The sequence below is a fragment of the Amphiprion ocellaris genome, chromosome 7 (genome assembly GCF_022539595.1).
Source record: "Amphiprion ocellaris isolate individual 3 ecotype Okinawa chromosome 7, ASM2253959v1, whole genome shotgun sequence".
In the NCBI taxonomy this organism is placed as follows: Eukaryota; Metazoa; Chordata; class Actinopteri; family Pomacentridae; genus Amphiprion; species Amphiprion ocellaris.
The window spans coordinates 32,552,242-32,565,578 of NC_072772.1; the positions used below are offsets into that span (position 1 = coordinate 32,552,242).

At 41.5% G+C, this 13,337-nt stretch overlaps 2 protein-coding genes across 2 annotated transcripts in view; one reads left to right on the top strand and one right to left on the bottom strand.

Moving 5' to 3' along the window:
* Positions 1-2,229: 2,229 nt before the first annotated feature.
* polr1g (RNA polymerase I subunit G) overlaps positions 2,230-13,337 on the bottom strand; it is a 144,532-nt gene continuing 133,424 nt past the window's right edge. Inside the window, exons 2-4 of the mRNA XM_023292166.3 lie at positions 6,883-7,044; positions 5,614-5,758; positions 2,230-4,522 (exon numbers count right to left, since the gene is read on the bottom strand). Coding sequence (XP_023147934.2) covers positions 3,691-4,522; positions 5,614-5,758; positions 6,883-6,967 — 1,062 coding nt within the window. The 5' untranslated portion in view covers positions 6,968-7,044 and the 3' untranslated portion in view covers positions 2,230-3,690. The remainder of the gene's footprint in view (positions 4,523-5,613; positions 5,759-6,882; positions 7,045-13,337) is intronic.
* irf2bp1 (interferon regulatory factor 2 binding protein 1) lies at positions 7,189-12,427 on the top strand. Its single transcript, XM_023292165.3, has 3 exons — positions 7,189-8,517; positions 8,735-9,105; positions 9,557-12,427. Exons 1-2 carry the CDS (start codon positions 7,505-7,507, stop codon positions 9,063-9,065), a joined length of 1,344 nt encoding a protein of 447 aa, XP_023147933.1. The 5' UTR covers positions 7,189-7,504; the 3' UTR covers positions 9,066-9,105; positions 9,557-12,427.

A 13,337-nucleotide genomic window follows, 5' to 3' on the forward strand; every position in this document is an offset into this window, starting at 1 on the left:
GATAACTGGGCCCAGTATGGAGGCCTGAGGAACCCCACAAGTAAGTGAGGATTTTCTGAATTCAAGCTGAATTTGGTGCTTTTATATAAAACAACTGGGCATAACAGAAGTGCATTTTTATGAAATAAACTATCAGAAATCACAACAAGAGAGAAACTATAATCCATAAGGGCTGCACCGAGTCTTTACTTTTTTGGGGCAAATATATTGTGTATTTTAATTGTTTCTGTCTTAAAAATGGACCCCAAGAGCAGCATATATAGTGAAGATAACTGGGCCCAGAATGGAACCGTGAGGAAGCCCACAGGCAAATTATGAATTTCTGAACTCAAGCTGAATTTGGTGTTTTTAAACACAACTACAACAACAACTGGGCATAACAGAATTAAATTTTTGTTGTATAAACAATCAAAAATCACAGGGAGACAGGAATTATAATCACTGAGGGCTGCACTGAGTTTTTACTTTGAATTTTTTAGGGCAAATATATTGTGTATTTGAATTGTTTCTGTGTTAAAAATGGACCCCAAGAGCAGCATATATAGTGAAGATAACTGGGCCCAGAATGGAACCTTGAGGAACCCCAGAAATAAATTAGTATTTTCTGAATTCAAGCAGAATTTTGTGCTTTACTACACAACAACAACTGGGCGTAACAGAGCAGAGAGGGAGAGGGCATTAAGAACTGAATTTTTAGTGTAAACTGTGGAAATCACAGGAAGACAGGAATTGTATTCAACATTTATCTTGCATTTGTTGAGATTTAGTAAGAAAAAACTGACATGTCAAGCTAAAAACACAAGAAACTGATGAATTTTGTGCTGAAAGAAGCATGTGAAGCAGATTTAGCCAAACAGTGAAAATTATTTTTAATTTCACTGACTTTAAGCTCAGGCAGCTGCACTCACACACACACACACACACACACACACACACACACACACACACACACACACTCAGACATGCTGTATGAATCCAGTCAGTCAGGCCTGAAGACTCACACACACATTCAACACACCTGTGAGGATACACAGAAATCTGGCATTAGATGCAACTCACAGAGAAACGCTTCATCCAGCATCTGACATCTGCGGCTCTCTGCTTTAATGGCTGCTGCTAAGCCAAAATTTAAAAAAAAAAAAACAAAAAACAAAACTAGAGGTCATGGCGGCAAATCGTGTCAAATTCACTCAGCAGAAAGTGTGTTGAGGTTTCATTTTTAATCTCTGTCGTGATTCGGATGGAATCTGAATCTGACAGAAAAAGGGGGAGATATGTGGATGCACTGGTGAGGCTGGATCAATAAGCTTTGCAGCAGCATGTGCAGGGGGTTACTACAGATGGTGAGAGTCTGATAGCAGCAGAGGTGCCGGAGCTCATTAAGAAACAGGACCATACTCCGGTGCAGAGCAGCCAGAGTGAATGGAGGGAGGAGGGGAGGACGAAGCACAGCCTGGACCGAGATTTTTCACCTGAGTGTCACCGAGATCTGAAGATTCTGCCGGAAAACGGAAATATTATAAATCCCCTCTTTGTGCATTTGGACAGCGGCGGAAGACGCATTAGATCAGTTCAAATGAACAGCAGCATGCAGATAAAGAAGCCAAGAGGTTGCTGAAAGGCTGCTGGTTAATGCTGCACACAATCTGGACTGTGGCGCCATCTACCTGTAGGCAAAGCTTAGTTCTGCTGCAGCCAAATGAACTGCTGGTGCAAATGAAGAGATTTGCAGTGAGAATCCACCAATGCAGAATTTAATGGCAAGACTTTGTGAAGATATATAATATTCTCTAAATATGACTTTTAGGATGCCAACAGATTGTGGCTATATAGAGTTCCCTGCATAGTTTGAGTTCAGATGCAATATATATAGTTAATATCCACAAACGAAGGTTTAGATCAGTCAGAGGCAACACAACATGGATGCACTGACCACACATGCTTATTTTTTATGCTAGCTAGTGCTAAAAAGCTAACACAATTCAGTCTGAACACACTGTAAAGCCTCTAACAGTCACTTCAAGCTCCAAATCAGGTCATATTGTCCTTAAAGACAGTTTTCTACATCGAATAAGAGTCAGCCGAGGTGTTAAGAGTTGATCCAAAATGCTGCGCAACTCAAATAAAATGCAATAAAACACAAGGACTGGAGGACAAAAATTAATAAAAGTCAAAGTTACAACACAGCCAGAGTTGAAGTCCAAAAAGAAAAAGAGTTCAGATGCAATATGTAGTTAACATCCACACGATTTAATGTTTAGATCAGAGGCAACACAAAACGGATGTACTGAACACATCTGATCACAACTATGTACTTTTCATGCTAGCTAATGCAAAAATAACTCAGTCTGAACACATTGTAAAGCATCCAACAGTCACTCAAAGCTCCAAATCTGAGCTCTCCATCTGCTAAAAAAAAATGCATAAAGGGTAAAAATAATGTGAATGAGTGTTGGCTTCATAGTAAGTTTTCTACATTGATTAAGAGTTTGCCGTGGTGTTAAAGTCTAAACAAGAGTTGATCCTAATGGCTGCACAACTAAAATGAAATGCAATAAAATGCAATAAAACATAAGGACTAGAGGACAAAAGAAAAGAATCAGTTACAACACAGCAAGAAATGAAGGCTAAAAAGAGTTTCCTGCTTAGTTTTAGTTCATACGCACCAAAGATAATTCCCTACAGCTGAGTTTGGAAAGGAAACTTTACTGCATCAGAGGAAAATAAAAGGTTTGTGCCAATAAATAAATCTGAACAATTTTATTTTACATTACTGAGGCCAGCAGCAGAAAAAAAAAACACACACACTGTATTGTAGACTATGCTACTTCACGGTTCATTCAGAAAATTATTGTGCACAGAAAAAGTCAGTTTATCTGATACACACTTGTGCCTGACATCACGGAGTCCTTAGAAACCAACACACTTTCTCGTTGTTCCACAATATACAAGCCGCAGTCGGAGTAACGACACAAAATCAAGTTTCATTCCTTCTGGATGAAATCACAGCTTGTGATGAGACATGAGAGGAAAATGTTGCTGTAGACTTTTGCAAAAAGGCCCAACTGCAGGACAAACACACCACGTTTTTTTCATTTCACGTCCTTTAATCACTTTCAGAGTTTATTCTGCAACATGTGTTTTATATGCACACAAATACCATCTCCACTACAGACCATTTAGAAAACAAGTGATGACAAATCTCTTGTGACACCGGCTCATTATTCCATCTTTTATATCGACTCTGGTTTTCTGAACCTGCTGCCAAGCCATCGACGTTGGTCGTGTAAATAAACACAAACATGGTGTCGAGTACAAGCCGATAAAAACTTGACAGACACTGGCAGAAACACGCAGAAACTCAGGATGCTCTTATTACTCATGTAGTCGCTGATGCCTGCGGCTGAAACCTTCATGTGGAAAATTATCACTTTCTGAGCTGAGAATTAAAGGAACATTGGCCTAAAGGATGCTGGAATGAATCCACTTTATAATTCATCTCACCGTTCAATTGATTCATGATGTGTTTTGTTTTTCTTTCTGAACACCACGTCCTGCCAAAGTCTTGCATTATGCAATCCATCAACGACTTGGAGTAAATTAGTTGTAAAGCGTCTCCCACACAGACTCATGAGGTCAGGAATAAACAGAAAATAGAAGCAAACATCAAACAGGCAAAGTGACATCACACTAGTCGTCGCCAGATTTGCTTTTCTTCTTCTTTTTCTTCTTCTTCCCTGAACCTTCTGCTGCTGCATCATCGTACGAACTGTCCGCTGGTTCATGTTTCACCTCCACCTCCTCTCGCTGCTTGTCCTTCTTTTTCTTCTTTCCTGAACCTTCCGCCGCTGCGTCATCATATGAAGTGTCCACTGGTTCACATTTCACTGTCACCTCTGCCTCCTCCACCTTCTCTCGCTCCTTGTCCTTCTTTTTCTTCTTCTTCTTCCTCTTCTCCTCTGAATATTCGCCCTCCTGCACGGGTGGCGCTTCTTCCTCAGCTTCCGCTGCAGGTTCCTCTTTCACTTTCACCGCTTCCTCCTCCAGCTCCATCTTTATCCGCTTTTCTTTCTTTTTCTTCTTCTTCTTTTTCCTCCCTTCCTCTTCGTCCTCCTCTTCTTCTTTCTCATCGACGGGTCTTTTCAGAGTTGAAGGCCTGAAGGCGGCTCCGTCCGCCTCGTCCTCTACGGTCAGCGTCGGGGTTTTACTGCCAAACGGGTGGAATCTCTGTTTGAGCCCTGGTGGGATGGAGGGAGCTGGGGCGGCGGGGATCACCTGAGGGCTCTGGTTGGTGCTGCTGTCCCCGTAACTCTCACACACGTTCAGCAGGCCGGAGAAAGCCGGAGCCAACCTCATGCTGTCTGACGACCGCTTATCGCTGGTGAGCAGGTGGAGCTCCGAGGTGCCGTGGGTGGAGGCCAGGACGCTGTAGATCTGCTGCCCGCTCGCTGTCTTCGCTCCGTCTGCAGCAGGAACCTTCAGGGTCTGGAGGCCGGAGAGAGGCACCTTGATGCCACTGAAACTGGAAGGAAAGAGGAAAAGCGGCGTTTGGCATCATTCTCAGCATGCACATGAACTTTAGAGCAACTCCATCATTATTTCTAAAGCTTCAGACTGACCTTCATCTGCAGCTCCACCTGCTGGCTTCATACTGAGTCTGTCGTATTGCTTATGTTTTCACATTAAGTGCCATGGGAATATTTAAAATCACACACTGTAACTTTAAAGACACATTTCCCCACAAAAAAATGAGAATTTCAATTATTTAGCAATAACTGTGCACTCAAAACTCTCTTTTTGCTGCTAGTCATACTTAAATGATGCTTTAAAAGTCAAACATCAGCTAATGTTAGCAGACTTTAAATTGATATTAACTGATAGTAATCTGTCTGTCTGTCTGTCTTTCTGTGCGCAACATTATTCAAAAATGAACTAGCAGATCTGGATGAAGTTTTCAGAGAAAGTCAGAAATGACACAAGGACCACCTCATTAGATTTTAGCAGTGATGCGGCTTATAGTCTGGATCCACAGATTTGTTTAAGATTTCTCAATCATTGCGAGATATGGCGGCACTGCATCACTGTAACTATGACAACTGACCACCTCCACCACATTTATTTAGTTAGAAAACAGACTAAAACCTTGAGAGTATTTCAGTATTGGGTCTTTTCTGTGAAAATTGTGTGCAGCAAATAGTGTTTCAACAAGTATGGGCCCACAGATGACCGAAAAAGTAAGATACTGGTGTTTTACTGTGTTTACATTCTGGTTACAAAGTTAGGAATTATTGCTGTAGTGGTTTTAGTATCTTAAAATGCTTCACGCAGTTTGACTCAAGAGGAAATTTACTTTAAGTCAATGTAGAATATGATTCCACTATTCAAACTACATTCGCTGAATTTTCACACAGCCAGAATTTGGGCTTCTGAAGGCTAAAAGGAGTTTAACTGACTGAAAATATCAGCACATTTAATATCAAAATGCCAAATTAAAGTATAATGACCTAAATCTCCCAGTAAGAAAACGCATTCTGATTACGTTCTTGTAAAATCTCAACTGTGCATGAGAGATGAAGAGAAAAAGCAGAGAAAAAGAGGCTAAACTGAACCCACCACTCTGGGCTGAAGGAGGCAGGAGCTTTAATGAGCCACAGCTCATTCTTGCTGCTCTTCAGACTGTCAGTCAGAGTGCTGCTGCAGGGCTCATGGCAGAACGACACAAAGTCAGCAGGACACTGGTACTTGGTGCTCTTCTTCACTGTGGATGCAAACAACACATCTTCATTATTTCAGCAATAAAATAACCACAGAAGAAGACAAGATTAATTAAAACTTAACGCAACATTGTCTGGACAGACTCTCAGGATTAATATCATGATGCTTACATGTGCTACTACATACAGAACATGGCCAATCTGAAGCCTTAATTACAATAATAAAGCAACAGAAGGCAAAGTAACAAAGTTGATGGATTTCACTATGCAGAATTTTCAGTGTTTTCATGAGGTAAACAGATTAGGTAAGATTATTGTTGTTATTATTAGTAGTATTAGCAGTAGTAGTAGTATGATTGTTATCATTATTATTATTATTGAAGGGTTTGGAAGCAGAGTGGTCTAACCCACTATCTGTAGTTTTTGAGAAAAATGGGTTCAAAGTTTTGTGTTTTCCACAATGGTCTAACATTGGAAGCGCTACTGTAATGTTATATTTGGGTTGTGGGTTAGACCACTTTGCCACTAAAATCTATACCTTAAAATATTCCAGAAATTATACAAAATTCAGTTTGGATTTTTTGTAGGTACGACCATTCTGCTTCTAACCCCTTCTATTATTAAGAGTGCTGTGTTATTAGATTATAAGGGTGAATATTTTCCCCTAACAAGCACCTGCATCTCTTTTCTTGGTCTATTTAAATGGTCCAATTTGACCCAAACTTAAAATTAAATAAAACTGCTAATAACAAATATTTCCAAGACATACCATTACACATCTAGCTATATAAATCTCACTGTGTTCTCCTTGTGGCTAAATATATAAAGAAAGTGGGATGGTCTTACATCGCCTAAAGCACAGTGCCTCACATTTGTTATTTAGTTTACTCTTGCGGTGCAATTATCAAGTTAAAATGTAAATATTTCTGGGCTAGGCTAATCCTCCAGTGTGTCAAAAATCTTAAATCCTCTGTTGTCAATTATATCACTTCTTGCCTGTAAAACTGGATTCCAACTGGAGTCCAAGAGTAAAAAATAAAGACGTTAAATCCAAATCTTAGGTTTAACCCAGTCGTAGGCTGCTGTCCCCTGAAGCTGCTTTTAAAAGGCGTTTTTACTTTAAATTAAATAACTACCATTATTAAACCAACTTCGGCCAATGACTTACCGGTTTGTTTCTGCTTTGCCGGTGTTTCCGGTGCAGGACTGTCTCCCTCATCTTCGCTCGATGAAGACGAAATGTCTTTTGGCATTTTTATGCTTTAAAACAAACGCAAACTACAACAAATAAACGTTCTTTCTTAAAAACGCATGGCTGACGCGGACGCACGTGTTGACACAACGTGAACTGCGACCTGAAATGACTTCACTTCCGTGCCACTTTGGGCTGTAGTTCCGCGAACGGGCTCCCTCAGAAGGTTTGCGGTTACAGCAGCTGGTGACAAAACTACAACTCCCACAATTCCCCTCGGATGGTTACGTAACGTCCCAGCGTCCGTCGGAGAAGCAGTTGACAGCAGTGCAGAGTAGGCCGAAGTGGGTAAACAAAACTAGTATATGAAAAAAGAGCGACAACAACCCAAAAGTTTGAGCTAATTTTACATTTTTAGGATGTTTAACGTTGTTTTAAAGTTGTGTGAGGCCCGTTAAGGCGGAAATTGTGCGGCGAAGAGAGGGCGTGCACCTGTCAAAGCTAAATAGGTTAACGCAGCTAACCTGTGCTAGCACGTTAGCCTGCTAGCTGGCTCTTTGGACCCGCTCAGGTTAGCTCGGTAGGCGGCCAGCCAGCCATGTCGTCCCCCTCCTCCTCCAGGCGCCAGTGGTGCTACCTGTGCGACCTGCCAAAGATGCCGTGGACTGTGGTGTGGGACTTCAGCGAGGTGGTCTGCCGGGGCTGCGTGAACTACGAGGGAGCAAACCAGATTGAATTCCTAATAGCGAGCGCCCGACAGCTGAAGCGGACTCACGGCATGCAGGACGGGAACGTCAGGTCACCTGGTCCCTCACCCAATAAACACGGCACCTCATCCCGGGGAGAGGCGGCGGACGGAGGCAGGCCGCACAGCGACCGCTTCGAGCGGGGAGGAAGGGGAGAAAACGCCGCTTCGGCTATTCGTGTGCCGCCTAACGGGCTGCACCGTGACGGGCAGCCGCCTCCAGAGGTGAACCGGCAGAGCCCCAGCAGCAGCCGGAGACCCATGCTCGGTGCCGCCATCCCCCCCAGTCTAGTGACTCAAAGCATTGCAGGGATTCCTCATGGGCTGCTGGCGGGGATGCCGGCGGGTCTGACAGCTAGGACAGCCCCTATGAGCACCCCTATGATCTTCCCTGCGCCGGTGCTGGCCGAGATGAGCCGCAGGCAGCTGGGTCTGGGGATGGGCATATCCCCGTTTATCACTCCAGAGCTGGAGCGGGAGCTCAGTTCATCCCAGAACCAGCCCAAGACCCAGACGCAGGCCCACACGGCTGCAGCCGGAAGCAGCACCAGCAAGAGCACAAGTCTGGCTTCTTCATCCTTCTCCATGGCTGGAGGCGTGAGCCAGACGAGTCCCAAACCTGCCTCATCTCCAGCCAGGCAGCCGCGGCCCCTGACCTCCAGGTCTGGAGGGGAGCCCCTGGGATCCAGCACCTCAGCGGAGGCGGCCACCACCGCTGCAGCATTACCCCACAGCGGTGCCTCTGAGCTGGGATCAGCATCTGCCAACAGCACCCATTCAACTGGAAACACTCTGTCCTGCACTTTGTGTCACGAGAGGCTGGAAGACACGCACTTTGTTCAGTGTCCATCAGTGCCGGGGCATAGGTTTGTGTGTTTTCTGTTTATTTTTGTCTTATTAAGATAGTATTGTAACGTAAATAGACCGAAACAATTTGTAGATTGACGTTTAAGTGAATGAAACTGGAGGGTTTTTTTAAGTCTGCAATTTAGACTCTGGTGATTACATTTTACAGACCAAAAAAAGTTATTGTTGCTGAAACAACCAGTAATTGTTGTGCTTTTTTACCTCCTGCACATGTAGGTTCTGCTTCCCCTGCACCAGAGTGTACATCCAGAGTCGGCGAGGTGATGGGGAGGTCTACTGCCCCAGCGGAGAGCGTTGTCCATTGGATAACTCCCCCAACAGCCCCCCTTGGGCCTTCATGCAGGGAGAAGTCTCCACCATACTGGGGACCGGTGGAGCAGGAGCTGCATCAGCTGCTGCATCTGGAGCCGGTTCAGGGCCTGGAGCTGCAGCTGCATCTGGGGCACCGAGTGGAGCAGCAGCAGCTTCATCATCATCAGCAGCAGCAGCGTCTGGAGCCGGAGCTGGAAGCGGAGATGTCACTGTCAAGAAAGAGAGGGAGACGTGATGATGATTTCCACGGAAACGAGGACCCAACCCAGTAACAGGCAAGTTCACCAACAACTGACCAATCAAAGTGTGGTATTTTGACATCTTCTTAGATGAAAGCATCCCAGATTATTTTATGTTCAAATGAGGCATTTGCAACATTTTCATGAGTCCCAATATGACCACAGCTACAGTTGAACCTGGATATTACCTGTAATTATGTGCTAACTATTTTAATTTCAATTTACCAGACATTTCAATTATTGTTTTATCAACAATTTTAGTCTGATTTATTATTTCTGTGTATTATTAAGGCTTCTCAGCATATCAGAAAAACAAATGTAAAAAATAATTTTATAAATATTAGGTATAAAATGGGAAACAAACTAACCTGTCAGCCTGCAAAGAATAAGTGCCTTAATTGTCTGTTTGTGATCTACTCGACCACAGTTTTGATTAGCATTTTCCCTAAGTATATATAATTCTAATTTCATGTTTATATGTCTGCAGAATCGTATCCCACACCAGAAGGAGATGTCTGCACTGGACTGCTGTGAGAACCAACACAGCATCCAATCAGAAACCTCCATTACACAGGTCTTAACTCCACCGACTCACAAAACAGTTTCCCTATCAGACTCCATCAGATATCTGACAAAAGCTACAGACTGCCTTCACACAGCATCCTTTTTTTGTTTTCCTTGAGTAATGACTGACTTTGCCAACTTTTAACCTAAGTTCTGTTGTTCTGACGTAACGAGAAGGTGAAATTTTATTTCAGTAATCACATTGAATTCACAGTACATCCTAAGCATTACGAGCTCAAACGGTCCGAAGACTGCGGTTAATGAGAGTGAGCATTTGGAGTAAAGATGAGATGTTGAAATCAGATCTTCAGGACCAATCAACAGCTGAACTGTGGCTACTTCTTCAGAATTAGTAGTGGTTTTTTGTTTTCATTTGAAACAATGATCAGTGCTACACAAATTATATTCAAAAGTTTATCACTATTAGAATAATTTAAATGTTTTAATCACATGAAAAGCCTTCAAGAAGCACATAAAAGAGTGTTAAACTCTGAAATGTTTCTATTTGTCAGATGGCCACCAGTATATTAACCCTCTGAACCTAAAACCCACCGGTGGTTTTAAAACGTATGTTATCTATAAAAAAGAAATCGCCAAAATTACACCATGGAACAGAACTGTAATGGCAAAAGAGTCGTCAGATCTGCAAATCTACGCTTAGAATTTTGATCCAAATGAGTTTATTTCTGCATGTCTCATTCAAAGACTCCACAAAATAAACCTCCTGTAGTATTGGCATTTTGCAAAAACAAACAACTTCTCAGCACAACCAAGAATCTACAACTGACCGCCAGTCAGGTGACAAAAATTCAGGGACTTTCCGGATGAACTGCAGGCAGTGTTTACACACAGCAGGTAGGGGGAAAGTTTTGAAACCAATTCAAATAAAATTCCAGTATTGACAGCACCTGTTTGAAGTTTTAATTGCAGATTTTTGTCATTTTGTGTGAAATGAATAATCGTGAAAATCCAAGTTTTATCGTTTCTGATCCAAATTTTTGGTGATTTATGGCATTTAAACTTTCAGAAAAGACAGTTTTGAGTTCTCATCTACTACTAGCCATGTTGTGCTATATCTATAGAGGTGCAGGACTTCATATTACTGAGTCCGCAATGAGTATGCCATCGATTTTATTTGATAAAAATAGTTGGCAAAGTCGTTAATAGCAGCCCGATGTAGGAATGTTTATTGTTTCACATAATCCTTCTTAAACTCGGAGACAGTAGCCACGGTCCAGTGTTTAATGTCAGTATGTTTTGACAAATACAACACAAATGGTAAATATATCCTACAACAGAAGTCACAGTTGTTCGGTATCTTTTTAACTGTTGCTCATCGTCTTGGCCAAAATAGATGCTCAGGAAAGAACTAGCATGAATTTGACAGGTGTGATGACAAAGTGTACCTTGGTTTAATGCAGATTTATTTGTTTTTATTGTTTTGTGACTGAATCTGTGTCGCGCTGCACAGATTTTCTTTTTCATTTACGTAAGAAAAATTCTCCCTGAAATCGGCTGAACATGCAAACCGACATGAAATGTGGACAGGATGCCAGTAGTGACGTTTATTTGGTCAGCTTTTTAAAAAAACAACAAAAACAAAACAAAAAAAAGCTGACTGTGACTCAGAGAAAGGAGAATGTTTGCAAGCATCGACCAGCCACACAGAGACTCTGTTCGACTGTATTTAAACGTTGCTTTCAGACCAGATCCAGCCCAGCCTACGCTTTACCCCGAATGTATATTAAAAGATATCTATTGATAGGCCTAGGACTATATTTTATACTAGAATGTTCAATGTTATATACTGTAAAGAACTGTAATAGTATGTACGTGCAATCCTTAGCCATAGTATATGCAACAGTTTGACATATGTAATGAAAAACAATATCATTTCTTAAACCTTTTGTTTTTTTAAAAGTGAGAATCCACCTAAAAGCAGAAGCAAATATTTTCATTTCCACTGACGGTCGATGAAACAAATGCACATCTGACATATGTGATCCTATTTCTGGCATTTTTTAGACTTTATTTGCTCGACGCATTCAAAAAAAAAAAAAAATCAGGGATTTAATTTAGTTCCTAAATTGAACAATCCAACATATGTGTTGTTTTTCGGGGGATTCTCTCTTTATGTGCCGTTTGTACTCATCAGTGCAGAAGCACACACGAACCAAAGGTCATTTTAAGCCCAAACTGATGTTTGTGGATGTAAATGTTTTATGGGAGGGGAGGAAAAAAAACTATATATTGCATTATTTCTTGGCCAGGTCTGAACCAGCCTGTTTTCTTCATCAAGCCAGTTTACAGGCCCGCGTGTTCTACTGTACTTCTGGGAGTTTTTGTAGTCGGTAGTGTTGAGCAGATGCTTCAATAGGACTTCTGTGTTAAGAGAATATCCTGCAGATCAGGTCTGTAGTAGAGAAACGTCTTTGAAGAAGTGGAATTTTAAGTATAATATGCACTGATACGTCATGCAATCCCTTGTTAAAGTGCCTTTTTAAAATGTTTACCATCTGTTTGTGTGTGTGGGAACCTCAGGGGAAGTAGGAGTGCAATGGCTTCTTTATTGTCCCATCAATGATTAACCTGAATCTGTTAGCCTTCCATCGCCATCAACACGGCTTCATTTATGCTTTTATCTGAAGCCTTTTTAAACCCCGACTGGCCGTTCATTGTTTTTCCCGGCGTCCCTCTCTCCGCATCGAGTTTCTTTTCTGTTTCGTAGATCTGTTGGTTTTATCGCAGCTTCATGTACAAAATAAAAACCAGGAATAAATGGGATGGAAACTCATACTTGTTCTGCTGTTTATTTATCTATTTTTACCACTGAGATTTAGCCACATAATAGTTTGTTTGCAAGGAAAGCGTTGCATATTCCTCCTCCAGCTAAATGAAAGATTGATGTTGTGAGCTTGTTATTATTCTTATACTTCACTGTATTTAATATTGCTCATCTAATATAATATTCCAGACTTTAAAACAACTCGTAAATCACCGCATAGACAGAGTGAGACGTTTTTTTCAGGCTGTTTCTGAGTAGCAGAAAACATTTTACAACATTTTTCCTGGCTCAGAATCAACCTTTGGGAGGTGACTGCACTACGGTTAGCATGATCGCCATCTGTGTTCCCTTATTTGACTAAATTTATTCCTTTTTCTGGTAATTCTAAATGTTTGATAAACAATAATGCCATATATGCTTGTGTAAATGAGCCCCTAATTTACAAAACAGTTTTTTTTAATCTCACTTCTTATCATTTTGGCGCCAGTGATTTTCTTTTAGTGCTTCCTGAAGCCTCTTTCATTGGAAGCCTAAAGTTTCTTTCTACTGGAAAAACCCTGTTTAATGTTTTACTTCATGAACTCAACCAGCTGTATTGAAATGATGTTACGTACATGTGGTGTCTGGTGCTTTGAAAATGAGTTTGCTGCTGTATAAGTCAGATTTCGTTTTATTCATTGTGTTTACAGGAACGTAGATGTTGTTTCCTGCATTTTGGGGAATTTTTATTCACCGATCATGCTGGAAATCTTTTTGTTTTTGTACAGGAAACCACGATGAGTAAGTAAGATAAGCATTTTTTTTATATATAGTCGAAGTTTTGTAAAAATTAAGTTCATGTGATTGGGATTTGTGAGCTGGGCTTCTGAAAATCTGGTTATGTTTGAGGCTAATCTGCAGGTTTTGGTCCTGATACAGC